The sequence below is a fragment of the Lepidochelys olivacea genome (assembly GCF_965140295.1).
Source record: "Lepidochelys olivacea isolate rLepOli2 genome assembly, chromosome: 25".
Classification (NCBI taxonomy): domain Eukaryota; kingdom Metazoa; phylum Chordata; order Testudines; family Cheloniidae; genus Lepidochelys; species Lepidochelys olivacea.
The window spans coordinates 8658782-8673657 of NC_140435.1; the positions used below are offsets into that span (position 1 = coordinate 8658782).

At 49.0% G+C, this 14876-nt stretch overlaps 1 protein-coding gene across 2 annotated transcripts in view; it reads left to right on the top strand.

The window, feature by feature from the left end:
• Positions 1-14876, top strand: part of CSNK1G2 (casein kinase 1 gamma 2) — a 91496-nt gene that overhangs the window by 46572 nt on the left and 30048 nt on the right. For both annotated transcript variants that reach the window (XM_084614355.1, XM_084614356.1), the window contains exon 2: positions 3493-3997. In XM_084614355.1, the coding sequence (XP_084470481.1) occupies positions 3811-3997 (187 nt within the window). In that variant the 5' untranslated portion in view covers positions 3493-3810. The remainder of the gene's footprint in view (positions 1-3492; positions 3998-14876) is intronic.

Sequence of the window (14876 nt, forward strand, 5' to 3'; positions counted from 1 at the left end):
TCCGGGGCTGGAGCTACAGACGCCAACTTTCCAATGTGCCGGGGGGTGCTCCCTGCTCAACCCCTGGCTCTGCCACAGGCCCTGCCCCCACTCCACCCCTTCCCACCCCCTCCCCTGAGCCTGCCATGCCCTTGATCCTCCCCTTTCCTCCCTCCCCCCCCCCCCGCCTCCTGCACACCATAAAACAGCTGAGCATGGGAGGCGCAGGGATGGAGGGTTAGGTGCTGATCAGCAGTGCTGCTGGCGGGTGGGAGACACTGGGGGCTGGGGGGGGAGCTGATGGGGCTGCTGATATGTTACTGTGGCTCTTCGGCAATGCAGATTGATAAACCATGCCTCACCATCTACGCCAGGAGTGGGCAACTTGCGCCCGAGAAGGAGCCAGAATTTGTGAGTAGGGTGCCCTACATGCCTGAACCCTCAGAGTATGTACCCTACATGGCTGTCTGTATGCCCAAGTAGTGCCTGCCACGGGAAAGGCTCTGGTTGCCAGGAGACAGCTGGAAAAGGATCGTTATGGGGAGACAGCAGGGACCTGCCAGAGTTTTTTCCTTACTCTGTCCACCTTCTGGAGCCTCTCACTAGAGCACGTAGCTGTCCATATAGTGCCTGTATTCTATACGCTACCGTTAGTGTAGACAGTCATGGTGAGAGATTAGACCAAGCCCCAAAAAGCTCAGACTAAACAGACAACAGGCATAAGGTGGGTGGCAGGGACTGTTATCCCCATTTTACTGGTGGGGACTGAAGCGCAGACACCTTGACTGTCAAATTTTCAAACATGCCTATGTGATTTGGGAGCCTGTCTTATAGGAAGTCAATAGGATTTAGGATCAAGTGCCTAAAATCACTTTAAAATGATACTGAAGTGCTTTTTGAAAATTTCACCCTTGAAGTGACTTAGGCTCCTCAGTACTGTTGTCAAGTGACTTAGGAGCATATATCCCATTGGCTTTCTGAGACTTGGGCTCCTAAGTCACATAGGTCCTTCTGAAAACTTCACCTTCAGTGATTTGCCCAAGGTCTTCCAGGAGGGAATTAGTTCCCTGCTCTGCCATAGAACCCAGCCCTGCATCCCAGTCCAGCACTGTAGCTGCCAGCTCATCCTGATGCTCACTTGTCTCACCCCTGCCCTGGCAGCCTGCCCCACATGGTAGTCGCGCCCCACCTGCCTCTCCCCAGTGAAAGTTGCTGAGTTTATTGCTCCTCTGCAGCTGCTTCCATCCCAGAACAATAGAACTAGTTGTATACCTACTGCCTGCAGCTGTCTCTCTCTAGCCCTAGGAACCCCCTTGCCACATCCCAGTGCTTGCCAATTAACTTTGCATCCAGTTACCTCGCTGCAATGATCCTTGTACCTGTCTTTTCATGGGCCTCTCTCTTGCCTCCTTTGTTCCCAGGGTAGCTAAAGGCTGCTTGCTGCCCCCAAGATGGGATACCTTGATTCTATGTGTATGTCTACACAATGAAGAACCTGCGTCTGGCCTGCACCAGCTGACCCAGCTTGTGGAGCTCAGGCTGTATAGATTTCCGGGCTCAGGCTGGAGCCCGAGTACTGGGACCCTGTGGGGTCGAAGGGTCTGGCAGAGCAGGCTGCAATCCATTAGCACTGTCCCTGCCACTCCAGGTCTCTGCTCTGTGCTGCCCTTTCTCCTGCGCTCGCTAGCTGTATTTCTTCCCTTCACTTCCACAGGATGGGGAACGTGGAGCGTGGTCTTCCCTCCCTAAGAAGCTATCCTTGGGGATTCCGTCGTGCTTTGCCTCCCTCTGAATGCTACACAGGAACCTCTTGGCAGTCCTATAGTGCCATTCTTTAGCTGGCAGCATTTATTTAGACTGCAGTAGCATCTAGGGGCCCCAGTCACAGATCAGGACTTCACTGTGCAAGTGCTGTACAATCCCACAGCAAAAAGGCAGTTTCTGCCCTCAGGGGCTTTCAATTGAAGCAGTAGAATCTTTGTCCCCGGGCCCAGCACCCCAGCTGTCTGTTCCTCACTCTGATCAAAGGCCCCAGCAGTGATTAGCCCTGGCAGTCACCCTGCCTTATTGCAGCTTTTAAAATAAAAACAAGGCTTGTTAACAACTTGTAGGAAGTAGAGAGAATCCCAGGCCCTGTCTGCGCAGATGGGGCTGGTTTTGCACCAATGTAGCCATGACAGTGCAAATCCCCAGATGCACCACATTGGTGTGAAAAGGAGCTCACAGTAGTGTGATGTGTTTGTGTTGTAAACCAGTCCAAGCCCTGTTTTATACCAATGAAATGCATCTACACTTGGGGGTAGGGGGGTAGTACCACTGTAACTACCCCTATAGGCACTAATCTATAGACTGTTTTTAAAAATAATAATAATTCCACCCCTAACTGATATAGGGTGTAGACAGTGCTAGGCAGAACACAGACTACAGGATTGCAGCTTGTGCACAGCAAAAAGTTCTCTGACTGAGTTAGCTTGAGAGTGGATGTCTTCAGACCCAGGAAATTCCTGTGCTGGAGTGTGGAAGGGAAGATCCCCTTTTGACTGCATAGTAAATCCCAGGGTCCTTTTGTTTCACCATAGTTCCAAGTAGTCTAGTGACTCATGTCCTCTTCTGCTGCCTCTCTGGGGCTGCATCTGTCCCATCGGGTATGGCCAATAAGCAGCATCTCTCTGGTGGCTCCCTTTCAGTCCATCATTCTTTGTTTCCCCTGCCGACTCCTCCAGGAATGCTCACTAGGCATTGTGCCCCCAAACCACCCCAGTGAGCTTCTCTGTAGAAAGATGACAAAGGTTTGGAAGTCTGATACAAAATACTATCCCTCTAGTTAACCCTCTGCTATCCGGATGGGGTGTTTATCTGTCTGCTGGAGACCCTAGGATCAGTAGTGTGGGGCTGTCTTCCCCAAGCAGTGCGAGCCTGCCATTGCACTATTGCCATGGGAAGGAGCCCAGAATGCACCTGGGGCCTCAGAGCAGCCTGGATAGTTTTGTCTGGCTGTCTTTCCCTACCCTCAACCCCCACTGCAAAATAAAAACGTCTTCCGAAGGACCTCTGGACAGGAGAAACACACATACGCGAACACCCCTCTCTTGCTAAGAGCGAACAGGAGGCTGTTTAATCTGCATCTGAGGGCATTTGTCGACCAAAGTGGGTTTCTTTGGGTGCTACCCTAAGGAACCCTGCTTCATTAGCCTCTGCCATCTCAGGATTTGAACACACATCCTAATGGTTAACTAGTTAACCCTCAGTCACCCCCTGCCAGGTACATGTCCATCTGTGAAATGAGGAGGATAAACTGAGGCAGGAAGAGGGGTCAGTCAGATGAGTTTCCTGGGGTCATTCTGTTGAGCTGGGAGTAGAACCCAGTACTCCTGACTGCCAAACACTTTTTGCTCTTTTCCACTTCAGTACCTTCCCCCGCCCTGTGTTCCTCTGTAAAAGCTCTACATAATTTATAACTCCCCCTACTTTATGGAAGCATGCACACTAATTTTGTCCTCCTGTCTTTTACAGTTGGGAGCCGAAGGATCTAAGCTGGCAGGATCCTCTCCGCAGAATGTGCTCTTCACCAAAGAGCGGGCCAAAGCAGGCGAAGATGAGAATCCCGGCGGGACCTTCAGAAGCACTAACATTGCAGTAGCCCGGCGCCTGTGGGTGGCAGTGACCCCCTCAGCCCCCTCCCCTCCATCTCAGACCGTGATGGTGTATTGACCGAGAAGAGCCCTGCTTTTTTTTATTTTTCCTTCCCCTCCCTCCCCCCTCAAGTTTTGGTGGCTTTGGGATTTGTATGGCAGCAGCGTAACCGTGGAGAGGCCGGGGTATCACAAACTTATGGATTTTGATAAGAGAGGAGGGAAAGGGGAGACAGAGGAAGGCAAAAGAATGTCCAAGGCAGGTGGAGGAAGGAGCAGCCATGGGAGCCGGAGCGCAGGGACAAACTCTGGAGTCTTAATGGTGGGCCCCAACTTCCGTGTCGGGAAGAAGATTGGATGCGGCAATTTCGGGGAGCTCCGTCTAGGTGAGATGGGCCTGTTTTATTTTCATCCTTGCTGTGATTGCACACTGTGGTGCTACTGTGAAATCCATCCAGCTCTTCCCTTTCCCCACTGGGAATGCTGAGGGGTGATCCATATCAGTGCCGTCCTCCTTTATGAGAATAACAGGAGGAACCATTCCCCACCCTCCTGCTATAGATCTTTACAGGGAGCCGTGTCAGACAGCATTAAGGCTGCAGGCCCAGAAAATTGGCTCTTTTATGCAAGAGGTAATGCCCTGATTTGCATTTCACAAATATGTATTGCCTCATTTGCATAAAATCTCTCTCCCAGAAATACTCCTTTCTCCCTGGTGTCTTCTCCCCAGTGTCCTTGCTCTGGACTCCCTGACCACAGAAGCCCTGCCTGAAAGGTGTGAGTTAAAACATTTCTAAGCCCATTCTAAAGCAGAAGGGCTGATGGTCACAGAAGGGGTTTCTGATCACCCTCTTTGTGATCAGTAGGGAAGATCTGATAATGAAATTGATCCCTTTCGTCCCAGCGTTTTCAGTCCTGGAGGCAATGCCAATTTGAATGGGTTTCACAAGGTATCTACAAAGATGCATTTGTACTGGGAAAGTTCTGTGGCCTGTGTTATACAGGAGGTCAGACTGGATGATCACCATGGTCCCTTCTGGCTTTGGAATCTGTGAATCTATATCATGTGCGCCACTAAACTCCAGCAAATGTCTGTTACTCATGGGTTGCAGCGTACGGCTTATCGTTCTTCCCCAGCGGAGAAGAAAGAGTTTGGACAGAAGTCTCTTGACTACCAGGTGGCTTCCTATAAGGGCAGGCCCTCGAAGGGAGGAGAGGTCAGAGGGAGAATGGAGTGGGGGCAAGGTGTGAGACAGAGAGCATCTGCTAACAGCACATGGGGAAGAGGGTGGGAATGAATATTTGCCATCAGACAGAACATACAGCTGCAGTAGCCAAAAGCGTTCATCTCTCAATAGAGATGGTTGGAAAACAGTATTTTCTGAGAGAGATTTTGAAAAATATATTTTTTTTTAAATATCCTTGGGTACCTTCCTTTTTGGGGGAGGGGCATGTCTTAAAAAAAAAAAACAGGAAACTTTGAACAAAGCAAAAAATTTTCAGGGTGTGAAGGAGGTGGAGAGGGCCATTGCTTGTCAAAAAAGCAAAAAAAAAATAACCTCACTGGCAGGTTTTCGCCAAGCTGTAACTCTGGGCTTGGCGCACGCTGCACTGGTGTCCTGCGGCTGTGAAAGGCTCTTTGCAGTCTGGTGTTGCTCTACAGTGCCTCTAGGAATGTGAATTGGACTTCAGTGTGTTGAACAAGTATTTGCTAGGCAAAGATTTTGGCCCAGGCGGAGAATATTTGGAAAATTAACTGCGTTGGAGGGAGAACTGATGTAGCTCATTCCCAAGAGAGAGCTGGCAGTCTCAGGGATGCCAGTGGCACCTGTTGCCCCAACCTGTATCTCTCCAGACTGAGCCTAAAGCTAGATGTGGGCTTCGCTTCACACCATCTGCCTGTGGGAAGAACCAGCAAGCGGGATGGTGTCTGAAGTTCTGCAGCCTGTGAGGCAGTATGACTGGAGGGAGGGACAGAACATACCTACCTCCCTGCGTTCAACACGTTGACTCTGGGTGCGTTGAGTTCATGCTAGCTCTGCCTAGCACGACAGACTTGGTGGTGCTTGGCAAACCAGCAAGCTCCCAAACTCCCTGATGTGCTTGCAGCTTAATTGCCAAGCTTGGGAAAAGGCTGTGTTTAAAACCAAGCCAAGCGGTTCCTGCCTTCGGGGAAGTGGGAAGTCTGTCTCCCTGAATCTTGGGGAGCAGCTCAGATCCCTCCTCCCAAAATCAGACTAGCTGTGGCAGGCTGCACGCAGCACCTTACAGTGTCATGAGGGAACAGGGAGTGTCATGGCCAAATCCTCCATTCCCTCACCTGCTGCTCCCAGTGCATGGAGTGAGACAGCCCCAGTGCAGGGAGCTACCCCAGCCCTGCAGCTTCTGCACTGAATGGAATCAGTGGCTGAGATGAAGCAAGAAATCTGACTGCTGAAGATCCCCAGCTGTGGAGAAATCCTGCCGACTCCCCCTCCTGCTGGCTTGATATGCTCCACCTGGAACATCACTTGTCTGGTACAAATTTCTGTAGTAAAATGTACTTCCTTGCCAGGTAGTGATTTCTAGACTTGCTGGTGTGTCAATCTTCAGCCAGTATATGCGAGATAAAGGGGAAGCCTCCCACTCCAACCCACAAACCACTTCTGCCTGCTGGGAGTGAGAAGAACTATCTCTCTTGGATTTCTCTTCTACCCACCTCCCAGCCAAATGATTGCTGAGAGGCCTGGGGTTGATTTGTATGGGACTGGCTCTGCGACTGTTCCACTCCCGCCGTCTGTTGCAATTGAGGAGGGGTCTCCAGTCTGCTTTCTCTCAACCCTCTGGCTGCTCCAGTGTGAGTGTCTTTGCTATTGGGCCCCTTCCCCAGCCTCTCTTTCTTTAGGATCACTTCCCCAGTAAATAGCTTCAATTCCTGCATCTGCTGCCCATCAGAGACTTCTCAAGATGCAGCAGAAAGAAATTGACCAGATTTGTCAGTTTTCAGAGCCTTGTAAGCAGCTGTGATAGCAGCAGTAGAAATGGGTAAAGCCCTGGCCTGCAGTCACTTTGCTGCAGGTTGGCAAGGTCTGAGCAGCAGTAGAGGCCCAGGAGCAAGCTGCTTGCAGACTTAGGAAGACAGCACTGCATTGGTTCCTAGATGCATGGTTATGCTTGAAACCATGAGGGCTAGAAAAGGAAGTTTTCTTCTTCCACTGGAATTTGGGATTCTGCAGAGGTTGGTGCTTGTTGTGTGGATTTCTACTTGCCATTGACATTAAAGTCCCTGCATGGAGTTATTCTAGGAGGCCCACGCATCCTGTAATACATTAATGCTTGTCTGTAAAATGGCATGATAAAACAGGCCATTGGGCTGGATGGGGAGTGTCCCAGTACAATTTGCTCTGCTTGCTCCTAAAATCCAATTTACTTCCTTCTCAGATACGCCATTAACTTATTTCAAGGCTCAAGAACGCTTTCAGGAGCCAAATAAAAGTAGTCACTCATCAAAAATGCAAGCCTTGATCCATGTGCATGCCGGAGCATGTGTGAAGGAACCAAATGATTGGAGAAAATGCTGCCTGCCCAGAGAGAAATCAAATAATGCCACCCTCTTTGGGGAAGGTTTGGGGGACAAGGTGGGAGAAGCCAGCAGATCATGGCAAAGATCTTTGACAGGTTTCAGAGTAGCAGCCGTGTTAGTCTGTATTCGCAAAAAGAAAAGGAGGACTTGTGGCACCTTAGAGACTAACCAATTTATTTGAGCATAAGCTTTTGTGAGCTACAGCTCAGTTCATCTTTGTTTCAGCCGTGGTGAAGGACCTAGGACAGAGACCAATGTAGTCAGTGTCAAATGTAAATGAGACTATCTAGTGCTCTTTGTGCACACACTAATCCCCGCAGCAGTCCTTGGTAGCAGAGTTGGTAAGATTTGTCCTGGGGGAAATGAAGCACCCAAAGCAGAACTGGTTGCAAAATCCAAAATTATTTTTGGATTTTAAAAAACAGATTTTTGGACATGTTTCCAGTTGCAAGGGAAACTTGCTGCTTTTGAAAACATTATAGAAACTTTTCATGACCAAAATTAAATTGTCTTGGGTGTTTTGAGAACAGTTTCAGTTTGGGGGGAGGAGAAAACATAGGAAAATGGTCCATTTCAAAAAGGAAAATTTTCCACACACAACTTCCTTGTTTATAACATTGACCAGCTTTACCATGTGACTTTTAAAAGCTGGTGGTACTTTTTATTTGGGAAGAGAGGCGCCTTAGATCTTGATTGCCCCGCTTGGGGGAGGTGCTGAAAATCAGAAGCCACTTCTGAAAATGTTAGCTTAAGGGATATGCTGAAAGCCAGAAGGGGAATGAAAGCCAGACAACAGGAGTTTCTGGCTCCCAATGTCTCTTATTGTCTAGGGCAGGGGTTTTCAACCTTTTTTCATCTGTGGACCCCTAAAACATTTTGAATGGAAGTGTGAACCCCTTTGGAAATCTTAAACATAGTCTGTGGACCTAGAGGTGGAAAACCACTGGTCTAGGTATGTAACAGTAACACTTCAAGGCCCCAGTTGAGATCAGGTCCCTTTTTTGCTTGGTGTTGTACAGACACATACTGAGAGAGCCCCAAAAAACTTACAGGCTATACAGACAGAACTTCTTCACTGGCTTATAACCATGTAAACATTGAAACCAGGACAGCAGGAAAATGAACAGTCCTTCCGGAGAGCTGGGTTTATGAGACTGACCAAGAAGCTGCTGCAGTGCCACCAATGTGCTTCCAGTTGCCTTTCTCAGCCCGCCCACAGTGATGTCGCTCTGCTGGCCTCATGTTGGAGGGACTCCAGGGCTTGGGTGGAGAGCAACCACCTCAAACTCTGTGTGAGCGAGGCTGGTAGAAAAGCAGAGGTCATCTGAGGAACTGACAGGAGACACAACTATCTAGTCTCCAGAGGACGTCCGCACTCTTACTGTCCAGGGCTTAAACAGTCTCCGGGTCTTGTTGCTCCCAGGTGTCCAGCACTGGTATCCTTTGGCTGCCTAGGAGGTTGCGCCCTTTCCTCTTGGATAAAGATCCAACCATGGTGACTTGCCTGCTCATCCAGGCCAGCCAGCAGCAGTGGCCTTCCTCGTCCCTGCGCACCCCACCCACATCACTATCCGAGCGCCTCCCCCATCCCACCAGTTTAATTGCTTTGCTGGAAACTTGAGGCCACCTCCTGCCCTTAGGCATGTTTCAAAATGCAGCAGCTGCAGCTGGAGAGTATGGTGGGAACTGCAGGAACACCCTACATCCCCCACTGCTTACCCCCTTCCAGCTAGTTACCAAGGGCCAGGGCTACAATCTGCCTGGTGCCTTGACCAGGCTGCTTCCACGGCAGAGACCAATGCTGCTGCCTTTTGAAATTTGAAACAGGAGGAAGCTGTTTAGAGCAGGGGTGGCCAATGGGCCATGTGCCACCTCTTCCAAAGCGGCCCTGGCACCGGGCTCTGGCCCAGCGGCATACTCTGCAGAGAGGTTGTGAAGTGTGCAGCCATCTGCTTTCTCTGGCTGCCACAAGTTAAGGATGAGAGCTGGGAGACTGGCTTGTTACCAGGGTGGCTTGTGCCCAAAGGGAAGAGAGGAAAAGCACTGACATGCATGACAGAGTGCTAGCCAAGGAGCAGCAGCTAGGAAGACAGGCAGCTATGAGCCCTGGTTTGCAATGGCTGTGTAGGATACTGAGCATCAAGGCCTGATTCTCTTCCCCACCTTGGAATCTAGGGGAGTATCTCACATGACTCTGAATGGAAGCCTGAGTCCCTGGAGTGAGGCTTCTGCCTTCACAGGAGGGTGGTTACCCTGCTCTCTGAGTGTAGAAATGTTACAAACCACATGCAGTACTTTAACCAAGCGCTCCTTTGCAAGGACCCAGTGTCTGTGCATGGCTGTGTCCTCCTGTCCAGGCAAAGGGCATGAGGACCAATCTGTTAGCAATCATGTAAATCCTGGGATATCAAGCTGGGAGGGTCAGCAATGAGTCTTCTTCATGTTGGGCCATTGACCTTGAGTGCGGCCTCAAAGTGCTCTCATGTTCCCAGGTATTCAGCTTGTCTATTTTCTAGCTGAGCCTTTATCCAGCTGGGTGTCTCTCCATCAGTGGTTCTGGGTAACCACTTGCACAGGACTTCACTCGTCTGTGCATTTCCTGCAGTGGCCTTGCAGTGCAAGTGTGGATAACTTTAAAACACGTTTTTGTCATCTGAGCGAGATACTTGTGTCTGCCGCTCCCAGGATCTGTTGTGGAACCATCCATGATGGAGGGATTGGCATTTTACTGAGGGTGTTGTAGGAGTCTGTTAAAAAAAAGTTAGTCTGGAAAGTCCAAAGTTAATAGTAAACTTTTTTAAAAGTGGCTTTGCAAAGTTAAGGTTGCCCAAAGAACCTTAACTCTGCCCTGTGTCCTCCCAGCCTTTGCACCCCTTCCATCTTATGTATATGATAATGACCTCGTGCTAGAGGCTTTAAGGGCGTGATCTAGCACAGCTCGGGCTTAGGGTGCTGCCCATTGACCTATGTTACTGCATTTGGGATCCAGCCTTTCAGAGGGTCTGGGCCCCAGATGCGGTGGCTGTATGTCTGGGCTCAGTCTCATGGGGTGATCTTGCTGGGAAAGCCCAGGTGCCTGTAGGGTATTGTCCATTGGGTGTTGTGATGGGGCAAGGCCAGATGGCTATAGAAAAGTAGTGGGAGATAGATATATTAGCTCCAGGCTAAACAAATCCCTGGTACCAGGTTAAGTGAAATGGAAGCTGCTCCAGGTGAATTAAGACACCTGGGGCCAATTAAGAACTTTTCAGAAGCCAATCAGGGGCTGGCTGAAACTAGTTAAAAGCCTCCCAGTCAGTCAGGTGGGTGTGCATGTCAGGAGCTGTGGGAGGAAGTTGCGCTGTTGGAGAGGCTGAGTAGTACACACCATATCAGGCACAAGGAAGGAGGCCCTGAGGTAAGGGTGAAGTGGAGCTTGAGGAAGTGAGGGCTGCTGTGGGGGAAGTAGCCCAGGGAATTATACAAGTCATGTTTCTAAAAGGTCAGCTACCATAGCTGATACTATTAGGGTCCCTGGGCTGGAGCCCGGAGTAGAGGGTGGGCCTGGGCTCACCCCCCACCTTTGCCCCCTGATCAATCACTGAGACTGGGAGACAACAGAGACACTGCAAGGAAGGATAACTTCTCCTCACCTCCCTTGCTGGCTTATGATGAAAATGACTCAGTAGACTGTGACCCTTGTCTCTAGAGAAAGAAGGGTTACGTGGAGGGTCACAGTGAGCCTCTGAGGCTAGCGAAATCCGCCAGGAAACGCGGGACCCACGGAGGCAAGGACAGAGCTTTGTCACAGTGTCTATTGAAGAGACCTAAGAGGAAGGAGGAGGGGATGTGTGCTCACCTCAGACTGATTCATAGGCTTATCTCCTTTTAGGGTGTCCTGTACTGTTCTTTTGGGGGAGTGGGCATGCTGCCCTGCTTCCTGAGCCCAGAATGCCCCCTGCTTCTCAGCTGGTTGATAAAAGAAATACTGGTGGGGAGGGCAGAGAATAAATAAGTTGATCCCAGCTGGGACTGAAACTCCCCAAGTGCCTGTTCAAAGTACTTTGCAGCCGCATTTTCCCTTAGCGGCCTCACATCAACCTTCTGCTGGTCGCCTGCACAGAGGGGACTTTGCCCCCACAGAATACTGGCTGGGGATTTAGAGCCAGTTGAAAAATGGGAATTATATTTTGTGATAAATCTTGGAAATGTTTTTTTCCCCAAAAAATTTTCTGTGAACGTTTAATTCTCCCCTCCCCCATGCCCCTCGCTGGGTGGCAGGATGGGAGGGGAGAAGGGAAGGGGTGATTTTTGCTTTAAAAAATTTCAAGTTAAACCTTTCTTTCATAGGTCCCTGGCTGAAAATGTCTCCCTGCGGCGATGTTTCAGTCAGTTGTAGCAGCCTTAAACTGACATCGTGGTGCACTTCAAAACATGAGCCAGAATTTTCTTGGTCCAACCCGACCCTGGTTCGTGCCTTGATCTGCATCTCCGGTAAAGCTCTGACATCTCTGAAGCAGGGCAGAGAGCTCCAGTGAAATGCCTGCCCTGGCTAGACCAAGCCCTTTTTCCTAAAATGTCCCTGCTCTGCCAGTACCAGCTTGGTTCCACCAGAGGGGTGCGGCAGTGACATCCGTACCCATTCTGAGCACGCTTACATAGCACAGGTAAGGCCCCAGCAGCTGTCCAGTGCCTTGTCCACACTTCATGGTAATGCCTTTGCTACCAGCGATGGAACTGACCTAGTGATAGCAACAGGGGCAAGGCCAGTGCAGACTCACCCCAGGCCCTAGGACCCTGCGAGGTGGGAGGGTCCCAGAGCTCCAGCCCGACCCTGGAAGTCTACGCAGCAATGAAACGGCCTAAGCCCCATGAGCCTGAGTCAGCTGGCATGGGCCAGCCGCCAGCTGTGTAGACATACCCTACGTGCATCAGTTTCAGCAGCAGAAAGTCAGAAAAGTGGTTGTGATAGCTACAAACTTTCCTGTTTGCTTTAAAACGTACCTGGCTGTCATTTTGAAGGCTGCCTTGGTATCCTGTTAACATCATAGACCCTTCAGTGTCCCTGGGAATTGGGCTCTTCGCTGCATTTATAGTTTACGTATATGCTTTTTTTTCAAAAGCACTTAATTCATTTTTTAAAAGATGACTGGAAAAAAAATCCACATGTTGCTTACAAACCGGTCCCTTTCCCTTGATTACACTGTAGCGCATTAATCCATTTCACTGATCTATGCCAGTTATGGCCTGTTTACTTTGTGCATTTCTCTTGGTTGAAGCATAAGAAAATAAGAATGGCCATGCAGTATCTTGACTTGCACCTGGCATTAGCCATCGCTGGTTCAGAGGGAATGAACAGATCAGGGCAATTATCAAGTGATCCATCCCCTCTCATCCATTCCCTGCATCTGGCAGTCAGAGGTTTAGGGACACCCAGAGCATGGGGCTAACAGCCATTGATGGACCGATCCTCCAAGAACTTATGTAATTCTTTTTTTGAACCCAGTTATTCTTTTGCCCTTCACAACATCCTCTGGCAACGAGCTCCACAGGTTGATGGTGTGTTGAGTGAAGTGCTTCCTTTAAATAAATAAAAACCAAAAAAAAACCAAACAGGAGTACTTGTGGCACTTTAGAGACTAACAAATTTATTAGAGCATAAGCTTTCGTGAGCTACAGCTCACTTCAACCTGTGCTTCCTTTTGTTTGTTTTCAACCTGCTGCCTATTAATTTAATTGGGTGACCCCTGGTTCTTATGTTATGTGAAGGGGGTAAATAACACTTCCTTATTTACTTTCTCTACACCATTCATTATTTTATAGACCTCTGTCATATCCCCCTTAGTCGTCTCTTTTCCAAGCTGAACAGTGCCAGTCTTTTTAATCTCTGCTCAGATGGAAGCTGTTCCATACCCCAAATCATTTGTGTTGCCCTTTTTCTGTACCTTTTCCAATTCGAGTATCTGTTTTTTTGAGATGGGGTGACCAGAACTGCATGCAGTATTCATGGTGAGGGTGTGCCATGGATTTATAGAGTGGCATTATGATCATAGAATCATAGAATATCAGGGTTTGAAGGGACCTCAGGAGCACATCTAGTCCAACCCCCTGCTCAAAGCAGGACCAGTCCCCAACTAAATCATCCCAGCCAGGGCTTTGTCAAGCCTGACCTTAAAAAATATCTCAGGAAGAAGATTCCACCACCTCCCTAGGTAACGCATTCCAGTGTTTCACCACCCTCCTAGTGAAAAAGTTTTTCCTAATATCCAACCTAAACCTCCCCCACTGCAACTTGAGACCATTACTCCTTGTTCTGTCGTCAGCTACCACTGAGAACAGTCTAGATCCATCCTCTTTGGAACCCCCTTTCAGGTAGTTGAAAGCAGCTATCAAATCCCCCCTCATTCTTCTCTTCTGCAGACTAAACCCAGTTCCCTCAGCCTCTCCTCATAAGTCATGTGTTCCAGTCCCCTAATCATTTTTGTTGCCCTCTGCTGGACTCTTTCCAATTTTTCCACATCCTTCTTGTAGTGTGGGGCCCAAAACTGGACACAGTACTCCAGATGAGGCCTCACCAATGTCGAATAGAGGAGAATGATCACGTCCCTCGATCTGCTGGCAATGCCCCTACATATACATCCCAAAATGCCATTGGCCTTCTTGGCAACAAGGGCACACTGTTGACTCATATCCAGCTTCTCGTCCACTGTAACCCCTAGGTCCTTTTCTGCAGAATTGCTGCCGAGCCATTCGGTCCCTAGGCTGTAGCGGTGCATGGGATTTTCTGCCTATTATCTATTCCTTTCCTAATGGTTCCTAACATTGTTAGCTTTTTTTTTGACTGCCGCTGCACACTGAGTGAATGTTTTCAGAACCGTCCACAGTGACTCCAAGATCTTTCTTGAGTGATAACAGTTAATTTAGACCCCATCCGTTTGTATGAATAGTTGGGTTTGTTTGCCAATATGCATTATTTGGCATTTATCAACATTGAATTTCATCTTCCATTTTGTTTCCCAGTCACCCAGTTTTGTGAGATCCCTTTTTAACTCTTTGTAGTCTGCTTTGGACTTAATTGTCTTGAAAAGCAATGAAAACCAGTTTCATGTTCAGGTTCTTGGTGCTGATTGGGTTTCAGACACTGCAGGGGAGGGAGTTGTTTTAAGAAAGCTGTTTTCATTGGGATCTGTTTATTTTTTTAATTATGGAAACCATTTTCTGTAGGTCTGGAGGAGCCATTGTGTATTATTTACATTTGGGGCCAATTTTAAGTTGTCCTCTTCAAATTCATTGCAAATCCATGTGCCTGCCTTTACGCACTGCTATGCTGGTTTCTTTCATGCAACCAGTGCGGTGAGGAAAGAGGAAGTGTAATTTTTTAGTATACCTAGAGGCACTGCCTGAGATCAGGGCTGTCTTGCTCTGTACTGTCTGTATGCATAATGAGAGACGGTCACTGCCCCAGAGAGCTGATGATCTAAACAGACAAGGGGTGGGATGGGAAACTGGCACAGAGGGTCCCTCGGGGTCTGTGGCAGAGCTGGGAATTGTGCCCTTGTCCCCAGGCCACTGACTTAGCCTCAAGACCCCCATTTCTCTCCTCATGCTTGCAGCATGTGTGATAAAAGGTCAGAGGAAGGCTGGTGTGACGTACAGAAGCAGGTGTCAAAATAGCACTTCCAAACTTATTTTGGAAAGGAGAGGGGCAGGTGGGAAAATTATTT